This window comes from Podarcis melisellensis (assembly GCF_964234715.1).
Source record: "Podarcis melisellensis genome assembly, chromosome: 5".
Taxonomy (NCBI): domain Eukaryota; kingdom Metazoa; phylum Chordata; class Lepidosauria; order Squamata; family Lacertidae; genus Podarcis; species Podarcis melisellensis.
The window spans coordinates 41,878,230-41,892,122 of NC_138537.1; the positions used below are offsets into that span (position 1 = coordinate 41,878,230).

Consider the following 13,893-nt stretch of genomic DNA (forward strand, 5'->3'; position numbering starts at 1 on the left):
GTGAAGGAGGAAAAGCGGCGGGGTGTGTGTGCAAGAGCCTAAGAGAAAAGGGTGGCAGCACAGGGTGGTGTGGTGGGTGATATTTGGCAGAAGAGAGTGCAATGGAAAGGGGTGTTGCTGCCCGGATGAGAAGCGAATGCCACATTTCCCAAGGCTACAGCTCAGGTGTTCAGCCCGGTTCCCCCCGCCCCCCCCCCAATATCTCCAAGTATCCCTAGGATGAGCTCCAGTCCGTTCATCCTTTGCTTCCCTAGGCAAAGCCGCCGCTGCCGCTCCTATCTTCACCGGAAAGGAACAGTATGGAGCGTGTCACACAGCAGTATATATACATACTGTACAGTATATGCATCCTGCCGGCCAAGATCAGCTTCGGGGAGGCGGGCGAACTGGAGGTGGAGTGGGTGGGAGGGTTGGTGGGAGGGGGCGGAACATCTCCCTGCCCTCCGCTTGCCTCGGGGTCTCCCCGGGAGCCCATCTACGGGTGCGCGTCGTCGGGGCTGCTGGGCTCGATTCCAGCTCTTGCCACCCGGATCCGGCAAGCCCCGCTCCCTCGCGAAGGTTACCAGCTGTGCTCTTGAAAGAGGCTGCACCCCCCTCCCCCCGCCTCGCCCTCCACACACCCCGGACCTCCGCCCCCCAACATCCTCCCCGCCCGTCACAGTTTGGCTCCGTATTGATCGGCGCTGCCTGGCCGCGCTTCCCCTGCAATTCCAGGTAGTAAATCAGTGCCAGGCGGCCCAACCTCCCGGCGTCGCCATTGGGTGCCCGGCTCCGCTCGGGCCGCACTGATTGGCCGCCTGCCGGGCACAAGGCTTTACATAAAGAGGCGCTCGCGCTCCGCTGGACTTGCCCAAGCGCGAGAAGGGGCGGAGGAGCTGCACGCCGGGAGCCAGGGAGACGCGCCAGCAGCAGCGGAGGCGCCAGCGAGCGGGCAGGCAGGCAGGCAGCACCAGCTGCGGACATTGGGGCAGCCCGCCCGGGATGCTCCGTGGCCAGCTGGGCGGCATGGCCCTGCCACGGGCCCCCGCCGCCGGCCCGGTGAGTAGAGCTGGCCGCGACCCGGCCGACGGGGCGAAGTTTCCCAAAGAGCCGGAGAAGAAAAGTTGGGCGCTTGCGAGTGAGCCGGAGAGGCGGGAAGGGCGCACCGGGCGCGCGCGCTTGCGCCCCGCTTCCCCGGACGCCAAGCGGCGCCAGCGAGCCGGGCGGGCGGAAATGGGGGCTGAGGGTGGGACTCGGAGGAGAGCCATGGGAGCCCGGGAAGCTGTGGAAGTGGAGTGGAAGGGGTGGCCCAGAGAGGTGGGGTCTAACTAAAGGGAGAGGTTCTGGCTTTGAGGAGGACTAAAGTGGGGTGGGGGCACCCTTCTCGTTCAGGTCAGCTTCAGCTCTTGCCTGAGGAAGGACTTAGCCTCTCTGGTTGCCGCGCCCCCCGACAGCATCCCAAGGGTGCCAAGGTCTGCTTGCTGTTAAGGTGACTGCTTTTGTCTCCACACTGCACCGGCGGCAGCTGCTGGCTGTGCCCCAGCTTGGGGCAGGCAGGCCACCCTGCAGTGTGGCACAGGGGAAACAAGGGGGCAACTCTGAAGAACAACTCCCTAGGCACTAGGTGGGAGGCGGAGAGAGGTATCTCTGGCTGCTTCCCGAACACCCTGGGGGGTGATCCCTGTCGCTTTTGCAGGGAAGGTCTCCTGCAGCATTAATGCAGGTTGTGGGCTGGTATTTAGTGGGCTCAAGGAAGACAGCAGTGCAGCCCAGGACAGGGACATTTTTCTTCTTGTTCTCAGCAGCGGTTCCAGAAAAATAGAATTTGAAGGAAAAGCAGCCCTGAAAGACTTGAACAGGACCTGAACCCTAATGTGGTGATGATGCCACACATTAGTCTTGCTGGATTTGTTTGTGCTCAGATTGCTTGAACTAGTAGCACTTTGGAAGATAATATGGTGGCTTGGGCGGGGGGGGGGGGAGAGGAGGTGTCTCGTGATGTTTCCAGGCTATTTTGATGCTACCACAATTGATTGGCTGGTCAGTTGTGATGTCACCAAGGAAAATGTGGGAATGCATTTGGATAATGACATTGTGAGCTAGTGATGTCACTAGTCCACAGTAGCGCAGGCAGTGTTATCTCACTGCGAGGTTGCTGGAGGGCCGTGCTTTATAACAGAGATGGCGGTGCCACGGGGGCTATGAAGTCATTTAGGATAAATAGCAGGAACTGTGTACAACGGCAGCTGCTTGCTGGTGCAGAGCAACAATACAATTAAATTTTTGCTTCTGTTGCATCCTCTCTCTGGATGTCCAGAATTCTCCAAAGAACCTGTCTTGGCCTTGTCGCCTTGAAGCGAATGGGACACAGCTCCCTCTCTCTCCATGATAGGAAATAAAGCAGTGCCTTCACTTGGGAATTATCAAATGCCCATGCTAGCATGTCATGCAGATCCCGCTGTCTGCCCCCAGCATGCAGAGGCCCTGCTGTGTCACTAGCAGGACCAGCTACCTTCCTGTAAGCCTCTAGTGCCATCTGCTCCTTGGGGCAGGGTCTACTGAGTTAAGTGTATCTCCGTCCATTTGTGTAAATGGGTGCAAATTGCAGTGTAATCAACCACACCCTGTAGGAGCAAGCAAGACATGGAACTGCGCAGCTGCTTCCATGGCCAGAGAGGTGCTTTCTCCTTTGCCCGGTGGAGAACCAGCACTGCCCATTTGAGAAACTTTTCACCTCCTTGGTGCCATATCACCGCCTTAACGTCAGAGTTGGGCAGGCAACACAGAATGCAGAGAAAGGGGATCTGTCTATGACCACAGCAAGCTGTCCAGGGCAAATTTACTGCAGTGCGGGCACTGAGTGGGCATTCTTGTACACATTGCATCTTTTACTCAAGAGCTGGCCTGTTTAGTGGGACAGAAAATGGTGGTGTGCGGGGCACAAAGTCATGGAGAGGACTTCTATCAATGTCCACATTCGGAACAAGATGGCGACCAACTGCTTTTTTTCCCTTCCCCAGCTGCCAAGGGCATCTCTAAAAGCAAATCTATACCGTGGATCCCCCTAGCAGGCGACTGCCAAGATGCCTGACCCCAGTTCTGAGCCCAAGCTTGGTCCAAGGACAGACTGGACCGGGGCCTGGATGTATGCCTTCTTACCTAGTCTCTACTGTCTCCATTCCCAGAGCTGCCCATAAGAGACAAGGGAAGGGATTATTAAACAACCCAGCAATGAGCAGGCAAAGGCCCGGCTCTCCTTCTTTGCTTGTGCACAGTTTCCTCCCTTGTTCAGAGTGAAGACTGTCTCCCTGGTCTTTGGGAGGGTCCCTTTTTCCTGCTCAGGTGCCTGATACTCATGTAGTATTCTGCTGCCTTTCCCTGCACCATCCTACATTTAATGCCATGGGCACATCGCACTTGGTGGGGCTGGACTCTTGCTGCATCCAAAACAAGAGACTAGCATCCTGAGAATAGAAGCAGCCATCAACCGCTCTGGGACTAGATCATTCATTTTTGTCTCCCGCCGCCAATTCAGTTCCTTTTTGGATGCTCTCCAGGCTCCAGGAAGAAGGTGTTAATCAGTTAATCAAGTGAAGGGATCAGACAAAATCTTCTCTCATCACACAATTCATGCCTGGTAAAGACTTTCATATAGGAATCTCTGGGGAATGTGTGGTCATTGTGCCTCTGGGAGTTTTCTTTGCTGTGTGCATGTCCTGGGAAGTTGTGGTTTGCTAGTGTGAATACAAAGTTGTGGGGCTGGGGAGTAGAGACTTCCAGGGCTGTAGTTCAGTGACGGAGAATCTGCTTTGCATGCAGAAAATCCTAGGTTCAATTCATGACATCTCCAGATAGAGCTGAGAGAGAGTCCAGTCTGAAATTCTGGAGAGCACCTTACATTCAGGGTAGATGATAGGTACCAACATGAAGCCAGATGGACCAGTGATCTGGCTGAGTATAAGGCAGCTTTCTGTGTTCCTGTGTTCCATGATCTACAACTGGGTTGGGGAATTTGTGGTCCTCCAGGTGTTGTTGAGCTGCAACTTACCCCCGTGACCACTGGCCAATGCTGATGGGAGTCCCAACAACATCCAGAAGGCTCATTCCTCATGTAAACAGTTGCCTCCCCCACTTCACATTTCTGTATGGAATACCATCAATGTAAGGGACTCTAATTTGTTGAGCAACTATGTTGTGACGTTATGCTTTTAGAGACCAGGTTGTCCACGCTCCAGTGGGAAAGTCGAGAGCCCTCGGGAGGTGGAAGAAGGGTTACAAAGATCAAGTGTGTGACTGTCTGCTTGACTGCCTTGTGCACAGGTATAAACGCTTTCTCTATGTGTAGAGGAAGGCAACTTAATTAATAGCCATTTCCCTAATGATCTATCTGGAGTTCACTGATGTATGGGTTTAATTAGCCCAAACCAAATGCTGGGAGCCCGATGGTAGAACACACCATCTTTGTCACCAGGTACCTGTTACCATCCTGTTCTAATTTGACAACAAGTTAATATGGTCTTGAACTGGAGGGTGGTGCTAGCACCCAGACTGCCAGCTCTGTGTGATATATTGCTTGCTGTGACCTAACACATGGGAGATGTACCCTACTCTCCGTAAGCTCCTGCCTAATCCCCATGTCTGGAGGAATCTACGGCGCTCTTCAGACTATTTCCATGTTGAGTGGATAGAGGCAAGATCCTATCTGAATAACAGGACTGCACGTGTTGGCTCCTATCATGTTGCACCATGACTGTGAGCAGAATTCTCTTACTCTCTCATATATCAGGCACCCATTGAAGTTTGATCTGAGACGGACTTTTAAACCAGTGGGGTATTTATTAGATAGCCTTCTGGCTACTTGTATTGCCAGCCACACCATGAATCCCATTGCTCTAAAAATTATTATATAAAAGGCAATGACCATGTAAGCACCACTTATTCCCCCTTCAGGAAATAACACTGAGCATATGGTGAGTGAGGCTAGGTTTTGGAGCTAGCAGGATCTAGCTGGCTCTGGACCAAGAGCTGAATGGATTTGGGATGTGTCTGGTTCTGGCACTATATGTTGCTGCTGGCCTAAGGTGAATCGGATGCTTCTAAGGATTCTAGCCCGCCCTTGTATCATGGGTCCAAGCAGGGAAATTGCTGCAGAAGGTGGAAAACATGCAGAAACACTTGCGTAGCCAAGCCACAACTCTGAGGTGGGTATGGGGAAGTGAACAGCAGATCTGCATGCTGGAGTCTACAATGCAGCCAGGTACTGCCACAGGGGAATGGGGGAGCGCCGAGTGGCTAATAGTGGAGCTAACCAAGTGTTCTCCATAGGAATGATCATAAGACATATTACATGTTTTGCTTTGCACTTTGACCACCCTTTTGTGCACACAATCAGGGTGGATAAAGTATCCCCGAGAGGCTTTAAAGACAGTATTGATCCTAGCCATTGGCTGCGTTTATAAGAATGCTCCAAGCTGGCAGCCCCAGAAAAAGAAGAAGCTGCTTATTAGCGTAAGTTGTCAAGTTTCCATATGCACACAATGACAGAATGAAAAAGTGCCTCCCTTGCCAAGCTCCTGGCTACCCCGATTGCATGTACAGATTTGGAAAGGGGTGGCTTTAACTTGTTTTAAGGACTAGCTCCATTAATTATGAAAATGCACCCTCAAGTGCAGGAGGGTAGTTCTGATCTGAGACGCCTACTAAACAGCCCCTTGAACTGGGAAAGTGTCCTCTGGTGCAGGACACTGTCTCTGCTCTACCTCTGCCTGTGTCACACATCTGATGGATTATCCTGTAGGAGGAGCCAATAAGCAATCTGGATGTGGCTTAATGTTGAGAAGACCCTGCCTTAAGGAGCAGGCTAGATGCTTCTTAATACCTTCCAGCTTTATGATGCTATGAGTCCCTAATTATTGTACAGACGTAGTCAGGGGGCAGGGATTCTTCTAGAATAGAAGTGTGATCTCACCAAGTCCTTGCACACATGTTTGGATGTTGTTTATATCCCCTAGTGTGTAGTTTTACTGGTGTGCCCATCCTGTACACACTGAAAGGTGCCTTTTCCGTCACTGTGTTTATATACTTCTCATAACAAATAGGAGAGCCCATGGCCAGCTTTAGATTCAATCCAGAAGGGTGGGGTATAATAATATTATTATTATTATTATTATTATTATTATTATTATTATTATTATTATTATTATCCTACAGATGTGGTGAAATGGAATAGTATAGTTATTTGTTGCTTGCTTGCTTGCATATGTATCCCACCTCTCCCCATTTAATCCTCAGAACAACCCTGCGAGGTAGGTTAGGCTGAGAGTAGCTGGCACAAGGTCACCCAGTGAGCTTAACGGGGCCCCAGTCTTACTCCAAGCCACTAACCACTGAGCCACACTGGCTCACCTTGACACTCCAAATTGAGACTCCTTGATTAAGGGCAGTATACCTCTGGCTGGCTGTTGGAGGGATTAACCTGCTTACGAGTCTTTCATGGCCTTGGCTGGAAAGAGACCTGAATTAGATGAACCCTTGATCTGATTTAGGAAGGCCACTTATGCTTATGGCTTTAATGAACTTAGATCCCTGTAAGGCCTTTTCCATTATGAAAAATGTTTGTAGTGTCCCACTGGGAGTTTTGGAGTGCAGAAGGCCTTTCCACTTTTGTAGCAATTCTGAATTTCTGTCTATTTTGCCCATGCATCATACAGTGTGTTAATTCTCTATGAGTGCTAATTTAATTTCACGGTCACCAGCAAACGTCTGGCTAGCAGGAAGGCTGTGCATATATACATCTTCCTATAGAAGTGACAGGACTCCAGATTGAAGATAAGCACACAAGTACTGTTTCTGCCTGGCACTCAGTTTATAGCTGCTCCTCTCCCCTCCCTCCCTCCTAGCCCAGTCCAGTCCAGAGACAGAATCTTCTGTTTCTCTTTGATGCAGTCAAAGGGTAGAGATGGGTCATTCTGCTTGGAGGCACAGGCTAACTCAGGATCTCCCTCTTCCTATCAAAGTCCTGAAGAGGGCAGAGTATCTGTGAGGTCTAATCCACTGTCGTTTTTGTTTGTTTTCTCTTCAACCATGATGTGGAACTCTGGAGCAAGCCTGGTTTCGCATCCCAATGTGAAATCTGTGCGACAGCTGAATTCACTTTAGGTCAAAAAAATCCCCACCCTAGACTTTTCTCTCTCTCTTTTTTGCATCAATCGTAGTCCTAACACTTCCTGCTTTGGGCACCAGCCCAAGGCTGCCACAGCTTTCACATTCCAGAGCTCTCCCCTAGCAAGCCCAGAGGATTAAGAAACACAACTTCATTGCTTTTCCTTATTCCTGCTTGCGCTGAATTGGGGAGTGTGGGGGATCACTGGCACTTGAGCAATAGGCAACCAGGCCTAAACCCAAAGACTGGGGCTGTTTGCCTGGGATCTGCAATGGCAGGGTGGCTCTCTCCCAACAATAAGGCAGGCTGCATCAGATCGCCTGCCAAATGCAATTATTTGCAGGGTAAGTAGCACTGAAACAGGCAGATTCTCTGCAGGCGCATAGTCTGCCATGGATGGAGACCAGGGGGATTTCTGGAGTACTAACACCATCTGAGCCCAGGCTAGAACGAGGCGGGATTCGTTCACTTCCATATCCAAATGAGAGGCTCATCTCCCTTGGGGAGCAGTCACACACATTGAAAACTGTGACCAGGAATATGGCTCAGAATTTACCCCTGGGGGAAATTTCCCAGCAGCTGGATGGGTGAGGGCAACAGGACTGACAGTCTCCTGCTTCTCTCCTTGTAGATGTCAAAGTGGCGGCTGTTATTGTTGTGGAGCTTGGTCCTGGCTTGGCCTGGTGAAGGATCTCAGCGAAGCGAGCCCATGTTCACAGCCATCACGGATCAGATCCTCCCGCCTGACTATGACAGCAATCCGACCCAGCTCAATTATGGTGTGGCCGTGACTGATGTGGACCAGGATGGAGACTTTGAGATCATCGTGGCTGGGTGGGTACCATGGATAATACTGGGTGCTGTCAGAGGTATGAGAATGGAGGTGGCTGCCAGGAAAGAGGGTGCCATGGTTGGGGTGAGCTTTGACATGATGCAGGTCTAGGCAGGTTCACATACACATTCACAAGTCTAGGCTAGGTATACATGCATCTTTGACATGTGTCAGGCAGTGGGGTGGGGAGATTGCCTGTCTTTCTGGGTTATTGTGGAGATTCTAGGCTGGAGGCAAGTGTGGGCTTGGTGTCATTTGGTGTCCTCAACCTCGCCTTTGTTCTAGAGCAGGGGTGAGAAATCTTTATGGCTCCTTTGGCCAAATTTGACACCAGGTGATTAGGAGCTTTGAAGTCCTAAAGTCGGGACTTCAAAGCACCATGCACATGCAGTGCAGCAGGCATCATCTGATGGGTGGTAGAGCCAAGTCCTGCTTTATGCAATCATCCAGCATATTTTGGTTCTAGCCAGCTTTTGCTTTCGCTTTGGCTGAAGCCTGCTTTCCCTTGTCAACGCACAACTGTGGACCCACTTTTAAGACTCCCGATTTGTGCATTGGCAACTGTTTCTATACCGGCCCCACATTGATGTCACACTGACATCGAGTGGGGGGCAAGTGTGTGGTTTGGCGGAAACGGCCTCACAGGCAAAATCTGAACCCCTGGCATGGGCCAAGTTTGGTCCATGAGCTGGAGGGCGGGTTCTAGAGGGATGAAAAAGGTGTATATTTCTGCTCTTTCATTCTGATGTTCAACATGATGGGGTCAGGCTGTAGCACCTGAAATAAACCTGAAGTAATAACAGTGCAAAGGTACGGATGGAGGCCTGAATGTGCATCTGCAGTAAAGCTTTCCTTTAGCAGCTGTCTTCCCAAGTCGTTTCTCTGACAAACTGTTTCTGCCTGCAGCTGCCTTAGAGCCCCCCTTGCTAGCTGGCCACCCGGGAGTCATGACCTGGTGGATGGGCACTGGAGGGGGGCTGTCCCTTTATACTTGGCCACCACTTGTATAACTTGTCCGGCCCATAAAACATTCTCTGAATTGCACTGAGCTGGGGGAAGGAGCATATATCTGCCGGATAACTTTTATGTCTGGCGTTTCCTGGATCGTATTCACCTCTTCGGCTGAGTTCACTTTCCCAAGAAATCTCATTTCTTCGTAGCCTCCGTCTCTTGCTGAAACCCTTGAATTCCTCCTTAGGTGTTGCTCTGTCCTGCCCATCCTTAATACAGCAGCAAGACAAAGTAATAACACGGCTTGTAAAGGCTTGGGGATATTAGGGTCCCAGAATTTTCTCTTGGGCTGCTGCGCTCAGCTGTCCAAAGCCACATTGTGTGTTTTATGGCCACCTATGTCCCCTGCCTCCTTGCCCCACCTTGCTCCATGCAAGCACATTCTGCATTTGCCTCTGTGGAACAGAGCACTCCACCCCAAGCTCCCCCAGTCCAGAATGCTTTCATTCTCTTTGTGCTGCATGAACACAAAAAGAAGCACAATTTCTTTTGCAGTAACAAGTTTAGCTGAGGGGTTGGCTCCTTTACTTTGTGATACAGGGCCCAACTTGTTTTCCAGGCATCGTTATATAAAGTAGATGCACTTCCTTCCATTCAGAAGGATCCTGGGCTCTCGTTCTTTAACATTACAAACAAGTGAGTCATGCAACAAAATGTTGCAACGTGGAGTTCAGGATTCCAGGCACTCATTCCGTTCCTTTTTCCTGCCCCCAAAGTCTGCCCCTCTTCTTTTTTTGCATTCCTCCTTATACCTCCTTCATGTGTGTGTTTGGTGCCATATTCACTGAGCATCAAAAATAAAAGCTATATCCCATTTGCCCTAATACCCAACGCCCCATATCACCTGTGTTAATGCTGAACTGCTGTGGTGTGTGCCTTGAGCTGGTCATCCACTCAAAGGTGAGGCAAGTCCTCTTGCCCAGCTCTAAGGTCAGCAGCCTTTGACACAGCCTATGCAGATGAGCTGACTTCATGCACACTTAGCCAGCTCCTTTCCTCCAAGGGGATAGCCATTCTTTTCCAGAGTGTGGTCATCCGCATAGCAGCACACTTCCTGGCTGCAGAAGTTACCCTCGCCCCATCAGCATTATCAGGCCAGAGTTTCCACCACATTCTTTATGCTGTGGCTGCCATCTTGTAATTTACTTACTTGTTTACTTACTTACCGTATTTCTGTACTGCCCAGTAACAAAAGTTCCTTGGCTGGTTTGCACTAAAACAAGACAATAATATGTGAAAATATAATAACAGGTAAGCATAAAACCGAAAACAGACTAAACCTAGCAGCAGAATAAATCCAGATTTAAAACCAGCAGTGGAGAACAACAACAGTGGGAAAGATCTTAAAAGTGCTAATAAATTTAAGATAGAACTTTTAAGATAGGGAAGCCTAGGAAAATAAAAAGGGGTTCATCTGACACCAAAAAGACCACAGCAGAGGCAAGAGGTTTTAGGGAAGGCATTCCAAAACAAAGATGTCCCACTAAAAGGACTCTTTCTCGTTCTCTGGTTGCTACTCACCAAACCTCATTCAGTGGGAGTACCAGAGAGAGGCCTCAGAAACTGACCATAGATAGTGTTTGGTTGTGCATATGTGAGATGAGGCGATCCTTCACGTATCCTTGCCCCAAGCCATTTAGGTTAGGACTTTTGACTTGGAACCCAAACTACCTTACCCTCTCCCTAGTCTTTAGGGTTGAGTATCTGACGGCAGGAAAAAGCAATGTGAAAAAATGGTTGGTACCTAAGGAAAAGCAAAGGTTCCCTTGCTGTGACTCGGCACTCTGGCCAGTGCTATCTCACCTGGGCTGAGCAGCTGCTGGCATTCTCTTGGAGGGAGGGGCAAGCCTTTCCTCTCCAGGTTCTCTCTTGCTGTGCTGACAGGCCTCGGTGTGCACCGATTGACATTGTGTTAATTGGCTGCAGAGCGAGGAAGTGCCCCAGCTCATTATTGGCATACTTGGCTTGCAAAGGTGCACAGCAGTGAGCAAGGCATTCAGCTGTGCGTATCCCCAATCTTCCTAGTTCCAATTGGCGGGGATGAGGAGCGGAGTTGAAGCTTGGCCAGCTGCTTGAAGAGCCAGCCATCCGGCCCATTCCACATTGTCCTGATAGGGATCCAACAGTTTTGCATCTGGAGGGAGCAAACATCAAGGGAGGTTTCCATGCAAGCATGATAAAGACTCTGTGTGCATCTATGTGTGCAGGTCCAGGAGGGCATCCTTGAGAGGACAGCCCCGTCCCATTGAACCATACTGCAATAGCAACAGGATTTCAGCTGTATCCCAAGGGTCCCCTTAATCTGCTAGCCAAATAAGATGCAGTCCTCAGCAAAGGAAGTGTCAGGCAATACACAGATTGCCCTGGTTGGACTGTCCCTTGGAGACCTCTGCACATGGTCCTTGTGGTCCCTTCCAACTCTACGTTTCTATGATTCTATGTTCTAGACTGTCAGGAAACCCTGTAGGAAAGAAACCTTTGAGGAACTGCAAGCCACAATACTTTTAACACTGTGAGACAGAAACCCCACACCTCATGAGACAAATCTAGGCTGTGGAGATGTGCTGCTACCATTACTACTAATATTAACATGGATATAATTATGAAGACTGCTCTCCTCATGACACAAACAATTTGAAGGAACTCTGATTCCAGTGAGGGCTGCTAAATCATGGATTACTGGGATTGCACAATTTCTTTACAGCAGGAATAGCCAACATGATGCTCTCCAGACTCCAGCTTCCATCAGTCCCAGCCAGCATGGCTGGTGATCAGGGATGATGGAAGTCCAATGACTTCTGGGGAGCTGTGGAAACACCATCCCTGATCTACAGCATCTCTGGCGGGTCTATATCTGATCTGACTTAAAGTTTTAGTAAAGGGAAATGTCTGCATCAACGCAGCAAACTTGCTCATTTACCCATATTTGTGTTTAACCTGAATCCATCCATCCTTTTTGTCCCATCGTCCCACTGACCTTTCTTCATGGACTTGCATTCCAAACCTGGCATCTCCATCATTCTGTCCTGAACTGTCACCAATTTGTCAATGTTCTTATTAAAGGAGACGCTACTTCTTCAGCAGTGGCTTGAGCAGTGCTGAACAGAGCAAGTAGGTTCTGCTTCTTAGACACACTGCTTCTGAGTAGGCAGCCTCAAAACAACATTTTGTCTGCTTTTGCCATACTCCTAGCTCACATTTAGTTTATGATCCGCTATAACTCCAGACACTTCTCAGCAGTATTACTGCCAACCTAGCCAAGTTTTTCTAAAGTTCAGTTGGGGTTTTTTCCTTCAAAATGCTTCCTATTTTCCTCTTTTCCCCCGGCTCACCTGTGGCTAGGATTTTGATTTGCCAAATTCATTTTTAATTTGACTCCTATCCCGTAAAATGTCCACAGAACTTGTTAGTTTTGTGTCACCTGCAAGATTAATAAGTAGGTTCTCCAGCTTGCTAATAGAAATCAAATAACACCAAATCCAGGTCTGATCTATGTAGAAGAGCTTCAACAATGCATTAAGTATTCTCTGGGGAGGAATTCCATTATTTCTCCACCCGTCAGATGGTAGCATTTCCCCTTTCATCTTCTGGTTTTGTCATTAGTGCTGGTGCAACTCCAAGAAGCATCCTATAGCAAACACCCCCTCACATGCCCAGTATCTCCTCCAGCGCATAGAATCATAGAATTGGAAGAGACCACAAGGGCCATCGAGTCCAACCCCCTGCCAAGCAGGAAACACCATCAGAGCACTCCTGACATATGGTTGTCAAGCCTCTGCTTAAAGACCTCCAAAGAAGGAGACTCCACCACACTCCTTGGCAGCAAATTCCACTGTCGAACAGCTCTTACTGTCAGGAAGTTCTTCCTAATGTTTAGGTGGAATCTTCTTTCTTGTAGTTTGGATCCATTGCTCCATGTCCGCTTCTCTGGAGCAGCAGAAAACAACCTTTCTCCCTCCTCTATGTGACATCCTTTTATATATTTGAACATGGCTATCATATCACCCCTTAACCTCCTCTTCTCCAGGCTAAACATGCCCCCTCCCTTAGCTGTTCCTCCTAAGGCATCGTTTCCAGGCCTTTGACCATTTTGGTTGCCCTCCTCTGGAAACGTTCCAGTTTGTCAGTGTCCTTCTTGAACTGTGGTGCCCAGAACTGGACACAGTACTCCAGGTGAGGTCTGACCAGAGCAGAATACAGTGGCACTATTACTTCCCTTGATCTAGATGCTATACTCCTATTGATGCAGCCCACAATTGCATTGGCTTTTTTAGCTGCCGCGTCACACTGTTGGCTCATGTCAAGTTTGTGGTCAACCAAGACTCCTAGATCCTTTTCACATGTACTGCTCTCAAGCCAGGTGTCACCCATCTTGTATTTGTGCCTCTCATTTTTTTTGCCCAAGTGCAATACTTTACATTTCTCCCTGTTAAAACTCATCTTGTTTGTTTTGGCCCAGTTCTCTAATCTGTCAAGGTCGTTTTGAAGTGTGATCCTGTCCTCTGGGCTGTTAGCCACCCCTCCCAGTTTGGTGTCATCTGCAAATTTGATCAGGATGCCCTTGAGTCCATCATCCAAGTCATTGATAAAGATGTTGAATAAGACCAGGTCCAGGACAGAACCCTGTGGCACCCCACTAGTCACTCTTCTCCAGGATGAAGAGGAACCATTGATGAGCACCCTTTGGGTTCGGTCAGTCAGCCAGTTACAAATCCACTGAGTGGTAGCATAGTCAAGACCGCATTTTACCAGCTTCTTTACAAGAATATCATGGGGCACCTTGTCAAATGCCTTGCTGAAATCAAGGTAGGCTACATCCACTGCGTTCCCTTCATCTACCAGGGTTGTAATTCTGTCAAAAAACGAGATCAGGTTAGTCTGACATGACTTATTTTTCAGAAATCCATGC

General features: G+C 49.3%; 1 protein-coding gene across 4 annotated transcripts in view; it reads left to right on the plus strand.

The window, feature by feature from the left end:
* Positions 1 to 465: 465 nt before the first annotated feature.
* Positions 466 to 13,893, plus strand: part of CRTAC1 (cartilage acidic protein 1) — a 37,678-nt gene continuing 24,250 nt past the window's right edge. The window contains exons 1-2 of one of the 4 annotated variants that reach the window (XM_081912391.1): positions 466 to 714; positions 7,773 to 7,975. In XM_081912391.1, coding sequence (XP_081768517.1) covers positions 7,773 to 7,975 — 203 coding nt within the window. In that variant the 5' untranslated portion in view covers positions 466 to 714. Of the gene's footprint in view, positions 715 to 893; positions 1,039 to 1,431; positions 1,452 to 7,772; positions 7,976 to 13,893 lie in introns of those variants that run through there. The other 3 variants (XM_081912392.1, XM_081912389.1, XM_081912390.1) reach the window with 3 other exon arrangements.